A 22,895-nucleotide genomic window follows, 5' to 3' on the forward strand; every position below is an offset into this window, starting at 1 on the left:
ATTACAATGCTCCGTCCCCTCCGCCACTACCCCGCCACCTCACTGGTCAGTGTTTCAATCTCACAACCCCCGCGCGCGCTTGCGCTCCGAACCCCCCTTCCCTTGAGATGAAATTTCTTTTGCCTTCTTCGCTCCACACACACTCACCCCCGAATGGGGGTTGCGGTGAAGAGGGAGGGTCTTTCCCGTTCAATTTCGCGTGTTTTCTCTTTTGCGCTTCATCATCTTCCCGTGTTTGTTGCAGTTTTTGCGCGTTTCTCCCCCCGCCCTATTACCGCTCTCTATTTATGATGGAGAAGTAGGGGGGGGGGGGGGAAAGCGAATAAACGACCGCAAAAACATAAACCCCGGACAACTTTACAGCACCAGGGGGGTAATACATCTGTTTGTTTGTGTGTGTGTGCGTGTGTGCGTGTTTACGTGGCGTGAATGATGAAGGGCATTGCATTGATGCTTTGTTGATTTTTCGGAACACCACAGACCCTGAGAAATAATGATCATCTTGCAAGTAGATCTAAAGTGGTCCATTTTCTTCACCGACCAACCGCGTCTTACGACGGCGCTGAGATGAGGTGGGTGGGGAATGCAATAGATTCCAATAGAGAGAAGCAAAAGAAAAAAAAAACTCAGAGCCTTCTCTGGCCTCTGCATATTTGAGCAAACAGCCTCCAAGCTGTGAACAACTGCATAACTGAATTGAGGCTGTGTTAGTTGGAACTTATTTTTAGAACTACAACTAGTGCCTCCCCCCGAAAATGATGGTGTGTTGTAGGACACCGTTTCACAGCTAGCCTTAGGGTTAGTGTCAGCAAATGGAAATAGATGGCAGATTAGCTGACAGGATGAGCTCCTCGGGTTACACCGTCGGCAAGAAACGCTGAGAGTAGCTACCATGATGCTAATTTGCGATAAACGATCAGTCAATAAAGGGCAGACAGACTGCGAACCAGTAAATGGCATTGGCAAACAATTCTAGTTTCAAGCGTGTCCAAGAGCTTCTTGTATGTGCTGTGTTGTTGTTTGCATGTGCCGCGCCACAATCGGTAGCGGGCAAGCAAAAGCGACTAACTGGTTTTGTGCAATTGTCGCCAAAGTTGTATTTATTTTAGAAAACAGAAATTAGTGCATCAATGGTAATGAACTCCTCACCATAGGGTGTTAGATGTGTAAGGTTGTTTTTGCATACAATTTTACCAACTTCTGCATGGCATTAAAAATATATCTATATTAATAAAATATATTATATACAAGTCCCGTTGTACAGTCGTCAACTCGCACGACTTAACAACATGCCCGTATGGACTGTGCCCCCATACCTAAGACTACAATGGGTAAATCAACAAGTCACTGATAGTCAAGCACATTTGTGATAAAGGCAGGCCTAGACCGACAGCGGTTGTTGTGGCAACGAAGAAGAACAAATAATTTAAAATATGTTATTTACACAATTGTACCTTGGAGAGCATTTGGAGACTTGCTTTGGTATCTCATTATTGCGTCTTACATCTATGATCCATCGCATTGTTAGCCGATACTTTTACGTTTACGTCACATCAAGATGTCTACAACGAAAATCCCATTTAGACAAGTTAGTTCACGAACCCCATTGTGAGATTTGATGACATTTTTGCCCTGTGGAGTGTGACTCTTGCAAATCTTTTAATAGTTCAATCTTTTTGTGTTCTTTGGATAGAACTTATGGGATTACTGGGACTTCTTGGAGTACTAGGAGTTCTTTGAATACTAGGAGTACTAGGAGTACTAGAAATTCTAGGTGTACTAGGAGTACTAGGAGTACTAGGAGTACTAGGATTATTAGGAGTAATAGGAGTACTAGGAGTACTAGGAGTACTAGGAGTACTAAGAGTATTAGGAGTACTTGGAGTTCTTGGAGTTCTTGGAGTTCTTGCAGTTCTCGGAGTTCTTGGAGTTCTTGGAATTCTTGGAGTTCTTCGAGTTCTTGGAGTTCTGGGACTTATGGGACTTATGAGACTTGTGGGATTTATGAGACTTCTTGGATTTCTGGGAGTTCTGGGATATCTGGGACTTACTGGACTGCTTGAATTTCATCTGCTCATGGGCGTACTGAGAGTTTTCAGATTTATTGGAATTCTTGGATTTTAGAGTTTTTGGGCTACTTCTTGCGCATCCCATATGATATCTTAGTCCTGGTGTGACATCCAGATGCAGCTTTATGGCTGTAAGGGTATATCTACAATTTCCTGGGCCACCATGATGCATTGCAAAATAATGTATAACAGTTTGAATACATTTTACCCCTTTGCTCCTTTTTTCCATGTCATTTTGCATATTTTCCGTCCTCCCATAGTCTAGCGTCGCTACACAAAGTCATCAAATTTGCTTTGCCTCCAAAATGACTCATCTTGGTGTCTTGGGATACTATTGTAGCAATAAAAAGCATGCAAAACCTCTACCATTTATTGATACACGCATTTGTTCATACGCGCCAACTGCACGAGAGCGGTGACGAGTACGTTTGGATGGTTAATGTTGTGCGCACCGCGAGCCGACCGGCGCCGCCGCACACTTGTGTGCTACGACTGGCAGTGGTCATGTAACAGACAGCTACAGCGAAACCACCACCAGTCTACTGCTAGCAGTCAAATCGAGTGCATCGAAGTTTTCCCAGAAAATTTCCCTTCACCGTTCGGGCGGAGAAATTGCGTTCGAATGTGTTGCCTTTTCCGTTTCAAAGCCCTGCAAGCGCGCTCCAGGAGCTCTCCTGACATTACCGACCTGTCTGTGTTCCGTATTACACTCACCCAAAACTGGTGCTGGTGAAAGAAGCTATGCAAATTGTTTACCTCAAACTGTATTGCAAACAATCTGTTGTTGGAGGGGGGTTGCGCGTGTTTGTGTTGTGTCACTGCGCTAACGCCTTTTCTGTTGGCAGATAACAGGCGCTGGGAGAATACAGAGATAGTGTGTGCCATCTTTGAGACATTGTTTTTGGTACGAAGCGTTGGACAAATTGGCTCTAGTGGGAGTTTGCAATTGCGAAAAGTACAAAGGTGTGTGCAGTGAGATGTACTAACTTTTCCTAACGGCAGTGTTGTTGCGTCTTATCTTTCTGCGGCAGTGTGTTGCAGCAAAACGAGAGTTTAGTGTTTATGTGTGTTTGTAAAAAAAAACAAGAAGTAAAAAGCAAACGACCGAAAGTGGTAATGTAATTAAGGTGTGAAGATTTTGTTCGGTCAAGTTCAGCACGCGTCGGTCAACCGGCTGCAATACACACTTACACCTTTCAAAACCTGGAGGCAACCGGAATATAGAGCTATGAACAAACCATACCAAACATCGTCGCAATAGTGTCACAGTGCGTGCGTGCGTGTGTGTGTGCATATGATAGAATGAAGAAGAAAGCGAACATCTTCGAGCTGCCGCCGAAGTGTCCGGCGCTGGCGAACAAGATTACCGGCATCTTCGGCTGGCGTCACACGTACCAGGTGCACCAGCGCCAGAAGGGCATCCCGCACGGCAACCAGTACCTGTACAAGAGCTACTCGCTCAACCTGCCCCGGAAGGTGGGCGGCAGCTGCGAGACGCTCGACAGCGGTGGATCCTCCGGCACGCTGGAAGCGGGCGGCAGCGGCGGCGCCCGATCAGCATCATCGTCCACCCGGGGGCTGACGAGCGCCTACCGGCAGCAGCCGGCAAGCAGCAGTAGCAACAGCTGCTGCACCACCCTGGAACCGGGCACAGCAGCACCGTGTTGCGCAAAAGTAAGACACAGAGCGGTGCGGCATTACCGTTCGCCGGCGTAATTAGATTAGCCGCTGGAGCGCAATTTCCTGTGTACTCTCTTAATTAACCTTAATGTGTGAGTGTGTGTGTGTGTGTGTGTGCGAGGAAGTAATGTTTGTTGGCCGCTTCCTGTCCCTAGACGAAGGTGCAGGGGTTTGAAGAGGAAGAAATCAAAGCGTTTATTTGGGGCAGTTAAAAACCTACATCGCGGGTAGGACAGCGCACTCTCCCTCCCACGAATGGTCTTTTACTTCAGGGGTTGCCTACGTCAGTTTCTTCACAATCGTTCTTATCTTATCGTCGCCCTTTTCTTTTGGAGAGCCTCGGGGGTGGTGGTCATCACTCATCACCGCCATTCGTGTGGCGGGTCAACGGACGTCGCGATAATGGCAGCAATGCAAAGGTTGTCTCATTGCTTCAAGCTTTTCAAAATGGGACGCTTACACACGTGTTGCGAGACGGACAGGGGCGGGGGGTGTCCCTTTTGTCGATGGTTATCATCGTGCAGCCCCGAGGTGTGTGCCGATTTGAAACCCCTTCTTACCCCACCGAACCGAAGGGCGATTAAAGGCACCGCGACATTCGATTCTCTGGACGCGATTGCTGTGCGTGATTGACTGGTTGATGATGGAGCCGGTTGAGTATGTTGGTTTTCGCTTACCAAATCCATATTTGTGTCTGGCAGTGCGTCTCGGTTCACAATTGTTTGGGGAAGTGTGTGTCTCGTTACCAAACACTGCTCAAAGTGCTAAGGCACGAATTGACAAACAAAAAAGGAAGGAAGAAGGGAACTTTTACCGCTCGTTGCCAACTTTGTGTACACTCACAAAAGCGTACAAAAGGCACGTACACGGCGTGTGTTACGTATTGTAATTTGAAGAGGCGTGCTGTTTGAATTACAGGGTCCATTCCAGCAGCAACTGCAGATTCTAGTACCGAACGGGTGCAGGAGTTAAAGTTGTTTCTTTTAAAGCCTTGTGTGAACCGCGAGCGCCTTACTTAGTGAAGTTATTTGCCATTTCTAAGACCTCTTTAGGTCAGAAAGCTTTAATCTGTTGAAAATATAGAAAGAATGTACATTTCGGTAAGTTCGATGCTCGATATGTGTGCGCGTCCAGAAGAAGATGTGCGTGAGTTGAACCTCGCAAGTTATAATATCGCTCGTGCATTGCTAGAACTCAACACATCACAAAGAGTTTTTATGACTTTTTTCCTCTTTGGTATACGTACCGAAGTTGACAGTTCGGTTGAATTTCGCTACTCAAAAGGAAAGGGATTAGAAGATGTATTGATGTTATCTCTGGAGTATACCACCGTGTCCGATCCAACTCCGACTATTAATAGTCCTATTCCGACTCCGGCAAAATGGGAACTACTATATCCGCCCGGAGTCGTAGTCGTCTGGGTCAGTGTCGTCCGGAGCCGTCCGGAGCCGTCCGTAATCGTCCGGAGTTGTCCGGAGTTATCCGGAATCATCCGGAACCGTCCGGAGTTCTCTGGATCGGAGTAGTTTAAAGTCGTCTGGAGTAGTCTGGAGTTGTCCCGAATCGTCTGGAGCCTTCCGGAGTAGTCTGAAGTCGTCCGGAGTTATCTGGAGTCGTTCAGAGTCGGTTTTAGTAGACCGGAATCAGAGTTATTTAGAGTGGATCGGAGTGAACTGCAATTCCGGTGCAATTCCGGACGACTCCAGACGACTTCAGACGACTTCAGACGACTTCAGACAACTTCAGACGACTTCAGACGACTTCAGACGACTCCAGACGACTCCAGACGACTTCAGACGACTTCAGACGACTTCAGACGACTTCAGACGACTTCAGACGACTTCAGACGACTCCGACTCCGGATGACTTCGAGCGGTTCTGGACTGCTGCAGATAACACCTGAAGACTTGTTGGATAATACTGGATAATACTACCTTCCGGAGTTGGTTCCGAAATAATCGGAGTCGGTTCGGAGTCGACTCCGGATTTTTGTCAACTCTACCCATCACTAAAAATATGCGAAACTTTAAAGTAACTCTTTTGTTTTGGATTCAAACTCATCAATAATAGAATGATTCTTCTTATATTCTTGCTAATTTTCATCCCCCACACTCGCTTCTTGCGGACGAATCTAACTTCCATTTTTCTGCTTTTCGTTCTCTTTCCCCACAGAATCCAGACTCCTGGGTCGTGGTGCACCATCTTCAGTCACAGTCGGGCATTCTCGATCCGGAAGATCACATCAGCGACGTTGCGGACGATCGGGAGGAAATCATTGCCAGCTATGAGGATGCAGCGGTCGGGCTGGATCCGGGCGTACAGCAGGGCGGCGGAGATGGGGCGAGCGGAAGCTCGGTCGGTACCGGTAGCCCGGACATCTTCCAGACACCGGGCGGCGGTGGCAAGGTGCCCCCGCTCGGTGGCGGCGTTGTCGTAGGCGTCGGTGGCCCTGCACCGCTGGCCGACGGTTCCGGCGGGCCCGTTGTTGTCGTCGGGGCGGGTGGCAGTGGGGCACCGGGCAGTGGCGGCAGTGCGGCCGACAGTGTCGTGGTGACGGTGGGTGGCGGCTCCGAGTCCGGCCCGGGCGGTGGAGCGTCCTGTATCGAGGTGTTTGCGAACGAGCCGGCACCGCTCGGGCTCGGGCTGCAGGTGCGGCGGGGCAGCGAACCGTCACTGCACCAGATCGGCGTGACCGAGCAGCGCAGCCCGCTGTACAATGTGAACCCGAACGGCAACCACCAGAGCACGAGCAAGCGCTGGTCGGCGGCACCGGTTTGCCGCAGTGACAGTGATCCACCGCCGGATCGACTGCTGTCGCCCCAGCAGAACGGGGGTGGAGGCGGACCACCGTACCATTACCATCACAACCATCACCACCACCACAACCCGCACCATCACCATTTGCTCGGCGAGGAGTGGAACGTGCCGGAGGAGGACAGTGGACAGCAGCAGCAGCAGCACCAGCAACAGCAGCAGCAGCAACAGCACGACAGTCTGCTGCCCCAGGCGTTCAATCGGTCCGGCCGGCTGTCAATGCAGTTTCTCGGCGCGGAAGCGTCGACCGGCTACCGGTGGATGGATGCGGCAGAGAAGGCAGCAGCGGCGGCAGCAGCAGCAACAGCAACAACGCCGTCCTCGTCAGCATCGTCGTCGGCCGCCCACAATCAATCGTCCCCGGCGTACGGATACCAGACGTACCAGAACTATGTGCAGCAGCAGCAACAGCAGCAGCAACAGATGCAGCATCATTCGTTTCACGCCGGCAGCGAGTCGGTCATGGGCAGAGGGGGCAACAGCAGCTTCAGCTCGAAATCGCTGCCGAGGGAGTCGACGCGCAAGGAACCGCTCGGGCAGGCGAAAGCATCCGTGTACGATTCGATACGGGAGAAGGATAGGTAGGTGTTGTTGTTTGGTGTGTTGGTGCGCTGCCCCAAAACCTGGTTGTCATTAAAATTTGCTTTTATTTCTTAGTGAAATGCTACTCGTAGTGAACGAAACGGGCGGCCCGCTAGGGCTCACGGCCATCCCGGACATGGAGCGGGGTGGGCTGCTGGTGCAGAGCGTGGAACCGGGCAGCCGGGCCGAACGGGGCCGGGTGCGGCGGGGCGACCGGATCCTGGAGATCAACAACATCAAGCTCGTCGGACTCTCGGAAAGTTCCGTGCAGGAACATCTTAAGAAGAGCCTCGCATCGACGGAGCTACGATTGCGGGTGGTACGGGGCGGCAGCAGCGGCGGTGGTGGAAGCGTCGGTGGGGGCAGCAGTGGACGCGCGGCCGGTGGCGGCGGTCGGCTGTTGAAAAGTGGCAGCGGTCCGCGCTACCCGCGGGACAACCGTGTCGGCCAGATGATGATCGAGGCGGAGGAGAAGCCGACGTCGGCGGCGAAGGTGGCGACGGTTTCGCCGACCCGCAAAATCCCGGGCGCACCCTCGACCGGCACCAGCCTGCAGGTCGCGAACACGCGCAAGCTCGGCAAGCGCATCGAGATCACGCTGACCAAGGGCGACCATGGGCTCGGGTTTTCCGTGACCACGCGCGACAATCCGGCCGGCGGCCACTGCCCGATCTACATCAAGAACATACTGCCGAAGGGGGCCGCGGTAGAGGACGGACGGCTGAAGCCGGGCGACCGGCTGCTCGAGGTGGAGGGTATCCCGATGACGGGCAAATCGCAGACCGAGGTCGTCTCGATACTGCGCGGCACCCCGCACGGTGCCACGCTCAAGATCGTGGTGTCCCGGCAGCAGGAGCTGGCGGCCGATGTGAAGGAGCGTGAAATAGTAAGTTTTGTTTTTCCTAACAAAAGCATCATAAAAGGCATTTACAAGTACAACAATTTCACTCTCTTTCTCTCTGTCTATTTTCGTAGGGTTTTAGTGTAGAAAGTGAACCAAAGAATTCGCCACCGAAACCGCCACCCCCGGTGATGCCGAAATCGTCCTTGAAGCAGTCGAACAGCAGCAACAGCCTGGCGTACGGGGACGGTACGGACGGGAGCCGGACCGGCGTAGGCAACTGCCGTTCCCTGCCAAAGCTAGCGGGCGGACCGGGGGCGGCGGCCGCCGGGTCGCCGAAAACGCCCTCCGTCCAGAAGAAACCGCTCGCCTCGATACTGAAGTCGGCCTCGACGACCCACGTGGCGGAGCTGCTGCACGAGAACGGTGGAAGTGGTCGCGGCGGTGGCAATGTCAGCAACGGAAGTGTCGCATCCAACGCTAGCAGTGGTGGCGGCGGCGGCAGCGAATCGTTGGCCGGCGCTGCGTGGAAGAATCGCGAAATCCTGACGCTCCACATACCGGTGCACGACACGGAGAAGGCCGGGCTGGGCGTGAGCGTGAAGGGCAAGACGGGCTCGGGCAATGGTAGCAGCAGCAGCAGCAGCGGCACCAGCCGAACCGACGGCGATCTCGGCATCTTCGTGAAAAGCGTGCTGCACGGTGGGGCGGCGAGCCGCGACGGACGGCTCAAGATGAACGATCAGCTACTGAGCGTGAACGGCGTGTCACTGCTGGGGCAGTCGAATGCCGAAGCGATGGATACGTTGCGTCGTGCGATGCTGCAGTCGGGTAAGGAGGAGGAGGAGGAGTCTGTGTTGCCACAAAAGAGGAAAACTCGATTTTGTGTGTTGTTCTAATGAATTTCTCTTCAAATTGTGTTTGATTCATATTTCTGTTTCGCTCCCAGGTGGCAGCTATCCGGGTAAGATAATACTCAAGATAGCGCGACGCATTGGGCGTCCGGTGAGTACCGGCGAGCTGCTCGAAACGATGGAGCAGCGTACGGCGGCGGCGGCTGCTGCTGCTGGTAGCAGTGGGGAAGATCAGCAGCCGGTCGGCGGTGGCAGCTCGGGCACAACCGTGATCTACCTTAGCTCGGACAAGCAGTCGCAACAAAGCGCGACCTCGACGGGACAGCACCAAACGGGAGGGCAACAGCAGCAGCAGAGCAGCAAGCGGTACAGCAATCCCGTACTCGATCGGCTAACCGGCGGCAGCTCGGCCAACAGCACTGGAACGCTGCACCATACCGGCTCGCTGCCGCTCAGCGGCGGTAGTGGTGGTGGAAGCAGTGACACGCTAACCGGTGGCCATTACATCAGAAACAGCAGCACGAACAGCAGCACCAGCACGATGAGCAGCCAGCAACAGCAGCAGCACCATCATTCGTCGAACAACAACCAAAGACAATCGGGGCAGCGGTCGTACGGTGCACCGCCGATGGGGCAGCCGTCGTCGGCAGCAGCAACCACGACGCCGCACGGCTTGCGCAACGAGAGCTATTACATGGCGACGAAGGACCACTGGAGCACGACCTCGTCCGCGACGAGCCTGAACGGCAGCAATGTGGTGCTGATCGAGGAGGATCCGGAACCAACCTCACCGTGAGTATTTGATGGCAACAGGGGATTTCTTGCTAAGCTTTTTCGCGTAGCGTGGTCAAACTCATACGAGTAAAGTAATGTACAGTAAAGTGAGAAGTGATTTTTAATACACGAACGCTGGTTCGTGTGTAAGCAATGCAATTATTCTGGAATTACATTTACTTCCTGATGAGTTAAGTAAAAACTAATAAGAATGTTTGTTGCATGTGCTAAAACATGAAATCTTTTTGAAAATTCTTACCTAAGCACAGTGGATTCTTGTAAGAGTTTAATCCGTTCAAGTTCACTCACCGCACGAAAAAATTAATAATGAACAATTTAATTATTGAGCTTGAGTCTCAAATTATGCTAAACAAATATGTATAATAGCGCTATATAGTAATCAGCATTACATTATCTGGTCAAATATTTTATTATTTATTAAAAATATTCTGTTATTAGAACACTTTTAATGTTCTATGTTAAATACTTTTGCTTTAAAAAATGGTTAATTTACCGGAATACGGTAATTGTAGCCGGTATCGCGAAAGAAATGGTAAAAAATTAACAGTCATTAAAAATTGCTCGAATTTCAATCGCGAACGCACTGAGCTCATTTGTTAATTTTAACGACTGATCCTATGCCGTCGTTAAACAAACGATCGTCAAGAGCGTATGCGATACAAATTAACAGTCAGTCGTTTATTTATACTGCTCAATTTTTTCCCATGTGTCGTTTGCCTATATGCGATATCGAGCAGTCGTTAACTGTTTTTGATGATCGTTCAGTTGAACAGGAATGATCAACAAATGAACTCGGTTAAACCAAAATGAACTTTAAACGACTGTTAAAATCTGTTTATTTATTCGCGATACCGGCTAATGTTGTCGGATCATTTTCTGCCACCTAAAGTAGGACTATTTTCTGACTTGGAGGCTTCCTGAACAGTTCCTTGGACCACGTCTCTTCAACAAAAAATCAGGCTGATGTATTGAACAATCTCGAAAAATCACGCATAAATGTATATACAATCTGAAATAACTGATTAAACCTTCGTTTTTCTTCCAACTATAGAATACAGTCAGAATTCAATAGTTGAACACTTTTTGGTTGGCATGCTTTTTAGTTAAACGCTCGATAGTTGGCTGACAGTTCAATTCAAAAGTATTCGTTTGTATGGAAAATCCGGGTTTTTTTTAAATCACAAAAATCTCATGGCTTGCCGAGAAAATTTTCAGTAGTTTTTTGTATGGAAAAACGTGCCGCCAACTAAAAAGCACATATTCAAAAGTTGGCGCGGTAATCGAAGTTCAATCAATGAGTTCAGACTGTATATGCTTTTACTTGGGCCATCATTCCAATAAAAAACGACTTTTTTTAACAGGTCATGAGATTGATGTGCATTTTTAAAAACCCGGTTTTCCATACAAATACAAATTTTTAAATTTTTGCTGGCAGCAAATTATCAAGCGTTTTACTAAAACACACGTCAACTAAAAAACGTACAACTTTTGAATTCTGACTGTAATTTGCATCTTTCTTCTCCTAACATTTTAAAACACTAATTTCTAAGTTGGCGTAGCGTTTTGCCATTATATGGATTTATACTGGAAAGAAGCAAGTAACCGCTGGAAAGTAACGCTGATCGGCCTTTACTAGAATTTTATTATAGAGATTAGCGGAATTTTGAACAAGAGCGTCATGTTAGCATTTCATGTTATTTTTACTATATTTACTTAAACCTTATAATTTATCAAACAAACAAGTGCAAACACAACTGATTTTGAAGCGTTTAAAAGAGGGTCGATAAAGACGTAATTTTTGAGCCATGGATAAACAATAGAATTTATTGGATAATTGGAAATTTTTACGTGGGTTTGGCACTAGTGCATGTGGTCCTACATGTCTTGAGTCAGCAATGAAGCCTTTTTGCACAACCACAAACTGTACCGCAATATGGAAGTTACTGGCCAGCTTTTCCGGAATCCGCTGCACACTATCGGGGCGACTATGGGCTTCGAACGACGAGATCCGTTCGCCGCGGTTGTCAGAAGGCGCTCACTTGGCGCTCAGTTTTAAAATAACGTACCATTGAGAGCCTGTAAGAAGCGCGTGAAAGAATGAGTTCTACCTGCCGGGGTCGAACGTTCCCGTTTGTATGGGGAGAAATCTGCGAGGTTTTGCGCTGCGGATTTGGAACGAATGTTGTTTTCAATGTAACGTTTTGCTTTAAATTTTGCTTTAAATGATTGAAGTGAATTGAACTTAGAGGTATGTAACATTTTGAAAATGTTTTGTGATCAATTTCCAATGAAATAAATTTTCATCAGTATTGAAAATGTATATAAAAAACATAAAATATATCGGAATATAAATATACATACAAATATATGTATATACATGTATATCGATTGAGTAGGCAGATTCGAGTAATTCTCTCCTGGCAGCTCAAGCTGTCGGAGACACGCAAATTCAACTATTAAATGAATTGTGACCGCTGTTTTCATTTGTAATTATATTCAACACAAGATTAGTAAGACTAGTAGTCATTCACATTAAACCCATTTGTAACCAAAATATGAAAATATTTGTTTAAAAGGTGTGCAATCAGTCTGTTCACCTTTATTCCGTCCGCCGGTTGCTTCGACTGACCAACTGTCAAGCACGCTGGAACAAGAACAAAAAAGTTGATTGAAAAAACTATTAGGGAGTTTAGAAATTATAAGTCACTGGTATAGGCAGGTCTGGACCGACAACGGTTGTTGAGCCAAAAGAAGAAGAAGATTCGGTATGGTTGTAAATTTATAATTTTCTGCTCAATTTTTATATTCAACATAAAATAGTTGAAAACAATGATAAAAGTCGATTCATCTACATGCAATTCGGCACAGCACACCTAATCGGTGGAACAAAACCATCTGTTCAATTATTTATGCAGTTTTTTTTTTTTGCAAATGTATTCCATTTTCACTAATTGTCGTTTTCACCGCCCCTTTGCAACAGCACCTTCCACATCACCCGCTCGCTGGAAGGGACTGCCGGTGGGCCCAGTGGCGGTGTGCTGGGCAACGGGAACACCTCCACCCCGAACGGTGCAGACGCAACGTACGCCTCCCAGCTGTCGCTCGAAACCAACCCGCCACCGTCGGACGCGTTCAGCCGGGACGCGATCGGGCGCCGCTCGATGTCGGAGAAGCATCACGCCGCGATGGACGCGCGGGAGACGGGCACCTACCAGCGCAACAAGAAGCTGCGCGAGAAGCGCGACCGGGACAGCAAGCTGCTGATGAGTGGGTCGGGCACGAGCGGTGCCGGCGGTTCGCTCGAGTCGATCGATCTGCACCACATGGCGCGAATGAACAGCCTGAAGCAGCAGCAGCACCACCACCACCAGCAGCACCACGGTGAGGGCAAAACGACGACGGCTGCCCTAGCGGCCCATCTGCTGCGGGCCGAGGCGCAGGACCAGCTGGGCGATCTTGGCCCGTCGCTCGGGATGAAGAAATCCTCCAGCCTGGAGTCGCTGCAGACGATGGTGCAGGAGATACAGATGGCGGACGAGCCGCGCGGACCGAACGCATTGCGCACACCGCGTGGCCGCGGTCGGGAGGAGATCCTACGGGCCGTGGTGGAACAACCGGCGGAAACGCGTAAGTATAACACGGCAGTATAACCGCCGCGTGCACAGTTTTTTTTGGGTCTTAATCGCGTTGTGTCTTTTCTCTGTTGTCGGATTTTCAGAAGCGAAAAAGCACTGGCTGCTCGAGGACGGCCCAGCTGGCGGCGGCGCACCCGGCGAGTTCCCAGACGGTGGGTTCGTCTCGCGCAACAGCCCCTTCCAGTCGTCGCTGAACGATGGCAAAGGGGGCGCGAAGCTGCGGGCGAAGAAGAGTGGCGGGCTGCTGCGCGGCATCGGGCACATGTTCCGGTTCGGCAAGCACCGCAAGGACGTGATCGTGCCGACCGGTACGATCACCTCGACCGCACCGGGCGAGCCGGCCATCGACTACACCGGCCCGTCGACGCTGCTGCCTCCAGCCCCACCACCAGCCAGTGGAGGTATGGCGGACAGTGGTGGTGGGGGACAGAAGAGTAGTAGTGGTGGTGGTGGCAGCAGCAATACCATCTCGAAGCGAGCCGCCGTCGCACTGAACAGCAGCGGGGGCAACAGCAGCAGTGCGACGTCCGCCGCTGCCGCTGCCGCCTCCCGGTACGTCGTGTACGATCCGAGCTCGGTCGAGCGGTCCGCCTCGTCCGGTGTCGTCTACGGCCACAGCCAACCGCCCCACTATCAGCCGCCGCCCCCACCCCCACCGGCCTCTGGTGGGCCGCCCGGCACCTCGATACACCACACGGACGTGTTTAACCATCGCTACTCGCACTACGTCAACTACGAGGAGCTGCAGCAGCAGATAAGGTAAATATCGAAAAGTTTTGCAATAACCTGCGAGAGAGAGAGAGAGCGAGAGAGAGAGGAGCAATTGTTGGAGCGCTAGCACAATTTGTACGGCTTCGATAAATTTAAGGATTTTCTTTCGCGGAAAACAAAATCAAGAAAAAAGAAAACTCTCACTCACAGGCAGTACTGCAAAATGTCACTATCAATGTTAAAAAAAATCTGATTAAAACAAAATCCATATCAGCATCACGTACTCAATTGTGATGAGCATAGGTGATACTCAAACAGTTGGTGTGACCAATACATGCTTGGTGACATTTTAGCAACCAATGCTTGGTCAGTCGCTTTGTTATGACTTTTTTTTTACTGTGATCAGTTCTGCAAAATGTCACTGACATGGTCATGAAAAATTCCGACTGAAACAAAATCATATCAGCGTCACGAGCTCTCTACTGCGATGATCAGAGGTGAGACTCAAGACTCAAGTTGGTGCGACCATCACATGTTTGGCGATTTTTTTTTGCAATCAACTCTTGGCCAGTCACTTGATCGCGACATTTTCTGTCGGTGATCATTGCGATGATGATGGTATGCGGGGCGTGCAAGTTGGTCCCAAGCAACAAAGTGATCATGCTTTCTCGCTCTGTCTGCTTTGATGATCTTTTGGCTGGTGTTCAAATCCGATAGAACGAGACAGATGTGCGGTCTAAGGAGTGAGTGGAAAGCTGTCCGCGAGTTGTTGTTGTTCGCCGGACCACGTGAAGGGAGAATAGAGCGGGAGTATAGGGTTTCCTGGAGTTCTCATAGCTGTGGAACACTTTATTGACTCTTTCTTAAGTGAAATGAACTTAAAGTAATGGGAATTGGACTCTATTGCACCCTTGTTGGACAAATCCAATAGGAATTTCCAAGGAGCCTGTCGAACAAGGATGCCATAGAGTCTAATTTCCAACATACGATGTTCAATTCTCAAAGCAAAGATTCAAGGAGTGTCCCACAACTATGAGGACCCTTGGAAAACTCTGTAAAGTGATAAATAGATTCATGATGTAATAGTTTCAATAGAGTAAATAATAAAAAGTTTCATAATGCTTTGACTTTGACTTTGACGGACTTATATAAACGATTTATAGCGAGCGTAGAGAAAATTCCTTTCTAAAGATGTGCCGTATAAGCAAATCGATAGAAAAATACAAAAATTAAGTATATTTTAAAAAAACACTAAAAGTAATAAAACTCGGCGTACTATCTCGACCGGTAGTGTCCTGACTAGAGAGGAGACAAAAATATACTGTCCACAGCCTCAAGGCCGTTGCTTTGAGGGGTCGGACGTCTAAATCGGTCGGTAAATGGCTGAGTCAACTCTAAAGGAATTTACCAAAAAGTTTTGGACCGCGTTAAGGAATTTTAGAGTTACATATCTCGAGAACGGGTGGTCCAATCGGGATGAAATTTGATAAGTGAGTCGAGTCGATCGAATTCTACAAAATGCATATGATTCCAGCCGATTCTGATATATCAGGTGACTCAGACCGAACCAAGACGACTCGGGAAGACTCCGGACTGCCCCGACAACTCCTATTCGGACTATTCCAACTACCACAATCAACATGCTTTCCCGTTCTGCCCAACAAAGCAGACAAAGCCAGGGCATGCTGATTACGTTGCATGGGACCACTCGCAAGCGTGTTATGATCTGATCATCGCGATCATCACCGCCAGACAAAATATCACGACCAAGTGATTGACCAAAAATTCGTTGAAAAAATATCGCCAGTGCGGTCACATAAGCTTCCTAAGAATCACCTCCGATCATCACAGTAGAATAGTACGCGAGTAGAGAGTAGTACGCGACGTAGACATGGATTTTGTATCAGTCATGAGTTTTGTGGATAGTGTTGGTGATATTTTTCAGCACTCACATGTCATCTTCGACATATCATAAAGCGCTTTTAATGATTATCAGTAACGATTATCACTGAAAAGCGTGATGGTCTTTGTTTTCGGTAGTCATCACATCACATGATGCTCACGACATTTTGCATAACTGCTCACAGGGATTGGTCTTAGGTCTAGGGTTGAACTGAATCGTTGCTGATTTGTTTCGCTGTACACTCTTTCTAATCTCACCGTCACTCTTATCTCACTTTCACGCCTACTATCTCTTATTCTGGCCCTGCGCGGGATGGTTTTTTTTGGTTGGTTTTTGGTTGGATCTTCGGTGACCCCACAGCTTTCACATTAACAAAATTCTGGCTTCGCTCAACTTTTAAACAGGCAAATTGTCTCCCACCCTATGGTTACGGTCACTGAACAACTACAATTTTTTGTTACAACTTTCATACACTCACACATTTCAAGCGAGAGGAGGTGGGGTAGGTTTTTTTGTGGGTTTTACTCTGTTTGTATGTGTTTTTGGTAAAAATTAAATGTGTTTTTTGTGTAATAATTTGTGGGCCAGGTTATAGCTTTACCTCCGAAAATTCACGAACTCTGACTCTAACCACCACAACTGTTTGCCACATCTCATCACATCACCTTTCTTTTTATGTGAATCATCATCGACATCCTTCACTCCCATTCCCCTGCTCCCCTTCTTCAAATTCATGTTTTTGCCCCTCACCACAGTAGTGTCAGCTTAGCGCTAGATGCGAAACTCGCTCGCTCGACGGTGGCGGATGGCGACGGTGGTACTAACAGTCCGCAGCAGCAGGACCATTCCCCAGTGGTCCGTCGCAGCAGCAGCCGTCGGCGGCGTACAGCAGCACTACAGCAGCAGCAGCAGCAACACCACGTGTATGAGCAGCTTGTCCATGACGAGGAGCAGGCAGCGAATGGGAGCATTGCCTCGTACCAGCAGATAATGCAACCGTCCAACACATCCACCCGCTCGCTGTGCGAGAGTGGACGGACCGGTCGCTCGCCCCCGCCAAACCCGAACCGAACCGTGCCGTGCGACGATGCTGCCACCCGCGCCGCTGCCGTCTTTCCGCCCGAGCTGCTCGAACGCGACCACCAGCTGTTGCAGCTGCAGCAGCTCTGGCAGCTGCAACAGTGGCAGTGGCTGCAGCAGCTGCAGCATCTGCACGAGCGCGAACAGGAGCAGCTCGTGCTGTTGCGCCGCGTCGAGCACAGCCGGCGGCAGCGCACCAGCACACCGACCGTGGCTGGCAGCGGACCAGCCGGGTTCAGCAATACAAGTGCCATTAACGAGAGCTCCGATGCGAAGGAAAACGTTCCCAGCGGCAGTGGTGGCGGCGGCGGTGGCGGCAACGTGGAGCAGGAGAAGAACCATGATAGCTACACGAGCGGCGGTAGCAACAGCGCCAATGGCAGCTACCAATGGCAGCGCATTACGTCGTCGTCGTCGATTAAGTAGCGGCTCGTCGGGCGCCAAACAACAACACACTCGCGGCGGAATGCGGTTCAATTTTGTTTTGGGGGTAGTTAAGGTAAAACCAGCGCCAGCGGTGGCTAGCGAGGCAGCTTGCTGGCACTGCAGGCTCTGTCGAGCTTGGTTTGCGCATTTTGTTTGAATGATTTGCTGACAATTTAAGGAGTAGTTTGCGGAAGAGAGCTATAGCTGTAACGACGTCTTTTCTGGGCGTACTTATTGTAGACTTTTTGTGCGTGTGTGTTTTACGTTGTATAGTACTAATTTGAAGTATTTTTGGGCGGTGTGTGGGATACGTAGCTGGTTGATGCCTCCTAATAACACTAACTCTGCTCTTTCCCCCGTCGCAACATATATTCTTCCCCACTGTATTATTGTGCTTTGTGATGCATCCAGTTTTTAAGAATGCCCCAGCCTCTTACCCCGTTTTAGTTGAGTTGAGCTTACAACGACCATCAGCAATCGAAAAATTTACCCTCTTTTTTTCTCGCTCGTTTCTCGTGCAGCCGACGCCATCATCTGTATCACTCGCAACGCTCCGCTCGCAACACACCGCCCATGATGGATATGGGTCTTTCCGCCTCGATCGCTCAGCAACAGCAGCAACAGCAGCAGCAACAGCAACAGCAACAGCAGCAAAAGCATCTACATTCCTCCTCCACCCTGTCCAGCCAGCAGGGCAAATACAAAAGCAGCCGGCCCGTCTCGAGCCAACACGACGGCGGTGGCTACGAAACGATCTCCACCACCGGGCCACCATCGTCGTCGTCGTCGTCGGTCCATCACCGCAAGGAACCGTCCACTAGCAGCAGCGGGGGTGGAGGCGCCGGTCCGACGAACGAGGACAGCGGTACGAACGGCGGCGAGTGGCACAGCCATCCGGGCGCGACCGGTGCGGGCGGCTCGATACGCAACATGCGCGGCCCGTTCGTGACGCAAGTGAAAATTCAAAATCAACTGTCATACCAATAGATTAACACACACACACAGGATGCGTGCAGAAGAGAGGCATGAGAGGGGACACTGAGGAGAGAGGGTTAAGGAAGAAGAACCGTTGTGTAATTTCACTTTATTGTGGGGAGCGCAAGATGGAGCTGGACCGGTAAAGGTGTTTGAAGTCTTAGCGGCGATTCACACGCGAGCCAGGAGCAACGAGACCCCCCATCCCCTCCCGTGCTGCATGAAAATGGAGGCTCTGAAATTTAAGATCACACGTTTCAGCATCTCACCCTTTCTTTAGCTTGTAGAGATTTTTAGTAACTTATGTGTATGGTAATTTGATAACATCATTATGAAGACGGTTTTCGCCCAAGAATCGTACGGAAAAGGGACACCGATCAAGAGGGCCACTACCCTTAAAAGGGGTGTGGGGGGAGGGGGGGGGGTTGTTGTTTGCTCCGGTGTGAATTATCGCATCTCCTTACTCATGGCAGGCGGAGGCGGAAAATTTAAAGGCACGATTTTTACATGCCCAAATCATATAAAGAAACGCAAACAAAAAAAATGTTTCCCTTTATCTCACTTACAAACATTTTCTATGTTTTAAAATAACGTATCGGTACTAGATATTTTAATGTCGCAAAAACTTTAGGAAATCAGCTAAGAGGGGGGAAGCGAAAGGAGAAAAAAAAACAAGAACTAAAACTAGAGGCGCGCGCAGACGGCGAAAAGAAAACTGTGAAATTGTGTGATCTTTCTCCCATCCCCCGGCAATTTTGTTCATCAATCAATAGCCGGCATCGCGAATAAATGAACTCTTTTTAACAGTCGTTTAAAGTTCATTTTGGTATAACCGAGTTCATTTGTTGTTCATTCCTGTTAAAATAAACGACCGTCAAAACAGTTAACGACTGCTCGATATCGAATATAGGCAAACACGGGGAAAAGCATCGAGCAGTATAATTAAACGACTGTTAATTCGTATCGCATACGCTCTTGACAGTCGTTTGTTTAACGGCGGCATAGGACCAGTCGTTAAAATTAACAAATGAACTCAATGCGTTCGCGATGCCAAATTCTAGCAATTTATAACGACTCTGGTTAATTTTTAACGACTGTTAATTTTAAACCAATTCTTTCGCGATGCCAGCTAATGTTAATCGTCGTCCGTCAGGCGGGAGCGGCCTATGTTGGAAGGGGCAACCAAAACTGGCTTAACAAACACACTCGACTCGCACCGAAGATGATGGCAATAATCCGAGCTGCATTACCTATCTCCCCCCGTGTCTAGTTTTAGGGAGACAGAGTGGGTGGGGTTTAGAGCCTTCGAAATGTGTAAATTTGTCCCAACAATCTTCAGGCGAGTTCTTTTTTTTAGGAAGAAGAAAAGTTTATGTTTGTCCCTTTTTTTTAGCAAGGCTGTTACCTAGGATTTAAAGAAGGATTTAAATTGTTTAAATTAAGGAGCTGTTTTGAAAACCGATTAAGAAAGGCAAACTAAGACGATCTTCGGGGGCACGCATTAATGCACCCTGTGGTATGCGGGCGGGCCAAGCACCCTTTTTTGTTGTTGCTGCTGCTACGGTAAATCCCTACGGTATGGCTCGTTGAAGCGTCACGCTTTGGTTAGCTTTCTTTACGGCTGAATCTTATGTGTCTTATTAACTATTAATACATCTTCAACATTGTTAGATGTAGCCTTGGGTGGTAAGCTTGCCCCCCCCCCCATCACAGTGCGCGAAGAATACGACATTCTAACACGAGTTTTGTTGGGTTTAGCATAGAAGCAGAACTAGAATCCAACATTGTACTTAATTTGTGTTCGGTAAGCAAGTTCGCAAAGGCAGAAGCGCGCGCACGCCTTGTTTTCTCATTAAACGCGTAGCGCACGCAAACACTCACGAACAGTGACATACACACACCCACATAACCACATTCTGAAAAGTTGCGCACTCCCCCTCCCCCCCCCCTTTTTGTGTTGTCCTGTTAGTGTGTGTTTGGGTGCGTTTTTAAGGGTGCATATATACTTATACATATATATATATATATATATATATATATATATATATATATATATATATATATATATATATATATATATATATATATATATATATATATATATACATATAAAGAAGAATAACGCAATCTCGGTACATTTATGTAGCTGTACAAAATGTAATTCAAACCCACACACACACACACATCCACACACGGTACATGTGTAAAATGTATAATATTATCAAAATAAATTTGTAACAAAAAGAATCATCTACATTGTTTAGCCGGATTTTTTGTTTGTATCACCAGCAGGGCCATAGCGTGGTCATCTGGTGCCCTTGGCAGAAACATAGTCGTGCGCCCCCTCTCCCCTTCCTCTCTTATTCCTTTTTTCAGCGACATCTCCAGTCCCTCACTCTCTGTTTTGTTTCTCTCTACAAACGAATTTTTACTTTATTCTTTACTAAATTCGGTTACAATTGCATCCAAATCAATTCTATGCAGTATTTTGTTTTCTATTGAAATAAGAGAGAGGTTAGTGGGGCGTTCCTGCCCCATTGATGACCGTATTTTTTATTATTATTTTTAATTTAGTAAAACTCCTTTCACATGGCGCTACTATAACTGGGAAAGTTTAAAAAAAATTGCAAGTATGTCGTTTTATTTGCAAACGCCTAATGAATACTTCTGCATACATTCTAGGAGATCACTAGATGGCGCACTTTCAAAAATAACCATAAGTAACGGCATTTACGATTTAAACACTTCCAGTCCTGATATAAGTTCAGCCCCTTCAACATCCCTGAAATATTTTAGAGCAAAATCAGTTGCATAATTCTGTAGTTCGCTTCATTCCATCGTTTTTAGTTTTTGTTCTACGTCGAGTTCTTTCCGGCAAAAAGTCATCGATACCCGTTGCATGGCCGATATTTTCTCTGCAGCTAAAATAGCTTGTTGTGAGATGGGTATCGATGACTTCTTGCCGGAAAGAACTCGACGTAGAAAAAATAACTAAAAACAATGTAATGAAGCGAACTTCAGAATTATGCAACTATCACGCATATCTTTCAATGTTTTTGGCAATCTCTGTATTAGCTTGTAGGCGGTATCGACGACGATATTGAGTTTGTGCTATGCCGTGTTTACCTTGTCGATAGCTGATTAAATTCGACATCATAGTTACAAAAGGCAAATAAACTTATAATTTATAAGTGCTCTCACACCCCGTTCCTTGGAAGACCACCTTGTATCATAGTGATTTTTAACACTGCTTCTAGACGACCAACTTTTGTACCGCGACAATTTTTTGGATTTAGACCAAAATCAAGAGCGACCGTAATTGCCGCAGGTTTGTGTGTTTTCCACAGAAACGCAGCGCTCACGTTTCGCGACAAATCGATCGAAATTAGCCATACTTTTGGTGCTAAAACATAGACGGTTTTGACAGATGGAAAGTGTTGCCAAAACTTGTCGCGGGGAATTGTTTGGGTCGTCTAGAAGCAATGTAAGGGAAACATCTAATTTCCTAATCAGGAGCTGCCAATCGCTAGTTAATCCGCTAAAAAATAGATTTTTTAACGTTCCTACTTAGACATGAATGCGAGGTGAATCATCAACGAACATAAACTATAGTCCAGCGTTTCGAACTGATTTTTCGCAATGCTATTTTTCTGAGCTCGAAAACATTAAAAAAATAAAGCCAAGCGGTGAATATTTTAATAACAAGTGAATTGAGATTTTTTTTGGCTAAGTAGCGTGAGAAATTGTTTATCTAGTGTTTTACTTTCAAATGAAATGTATTTGCGTGTGTAGTATTGTTCTGAAAAACTCTTGAAGCTCGTTTTGTATTATGGAGACTATTGATCTGGCGAGATTTATTCAAATGGAAACTCTTATATCTTTTTCGTTACTTTTAGAAAGAAAAAAACTGTAAAATTTACGTGCGACGTTTAATGTAGGGTAATTTGCCAATTGTTGCACACCAACCAATTATTGCACACTGCGTATAAACTGTCGTTTTTCCAAATATATATAAAATATTTATAAAAGTTAGCATTTTTCCTTAAATATTCAGCATTTCTGCCGCGTATTCCATTTTTTATTTTTTTCATAGAGCACTTTTTCGATTTTTTAAACATGAATACAAATATTTCGGCTGCTTTTGATCAACACGAATGAATCGCTTAGCCAAACTGCTTGAAACTGTGCATAACAAAATAAGATTTATTTTGCCCTGTGAACAACTTACCCTTTATTTTTTTTTTATTGTAATCAACCAAATAAGGTTAAATGTCACGATTCGGTAGCAAAATTTTTAGCGACTTTTTGCAAAAAAAAACTTATTTTAATCCTCTGTTTTATAATTGAAACGAAGAGAATGCTTTGATCTTATTAATTGCACAGCCCAAAGCCTCCTTTTTTCACCGTGCCTATCATATTGATAGGCGACTTAACAACATGCCCGTCATAGGTTCGATCCCCAAATAAACCGTGCCGCCATAGGTAGGATTGACTATCCTGCTATGGGGGGAAATCAATTAGTCACTGAAA

General features: G+C 47.6%; 1 protein-coding gene across 11 annotated transcripts in view; it reads left to right on the forward strand.

Annotated features, from left to right (window-relative positions):
• Positions 1-20,400, forward strand: part of LOC1277384 (serine-rich adhesin for platelets) — a 52,639-nt gene extending 32,239 nt beyond the window's left edge. For 5 of the 11 annotated variants that reach the window (XR_009764725.1, XR_009764730.1, XR_009764726.1 and 2 more), the window contains exons 3-10: positions 5,922-7,144; positions 7,221-8,031; positions 8,121-8,817; positions 8,936-9,632; positions 12,616-13,262; positions 13,354-14,029; positions 16,640-17,463; positions 17,912-18,043. Coding sequence is in view for 2 of the 11 variants with exons in the window: in XM_316842.6 (XP_316842.6) it covers positions 3,372-3,743; positions 5,922-7,144; positions 7,221-8,031; positions 8,121-8,817; positions 8,936-9,632; positions 12,616-13,262; positions 13,354-14,029; positions 17,912-18,377 (5,589 nt within the window). In the remaining 9 variants the exon portion in view is untranslated. The other 6 variants (XR_009764724.1, XR_009764717.1, XR_009764719.1 and 3 more) reach the window with 5 other exon arrangements.
• Positions 20,401-22,895: the final 2,495 nt, after the last annotated feature.

This window comes from Anopheles gambiae, chromosome X, assembly GCF_943734735.2.
Source record: "Anopheles gambiae chromosome X, idAnoGambNW_F1_1, whole genome shotgun sequence".
NCBI lineage: Eukaryota > Metazoa > Arthropoda > Insecta > Diptera > Culicidae > Anopheles > Anopheles gambiae.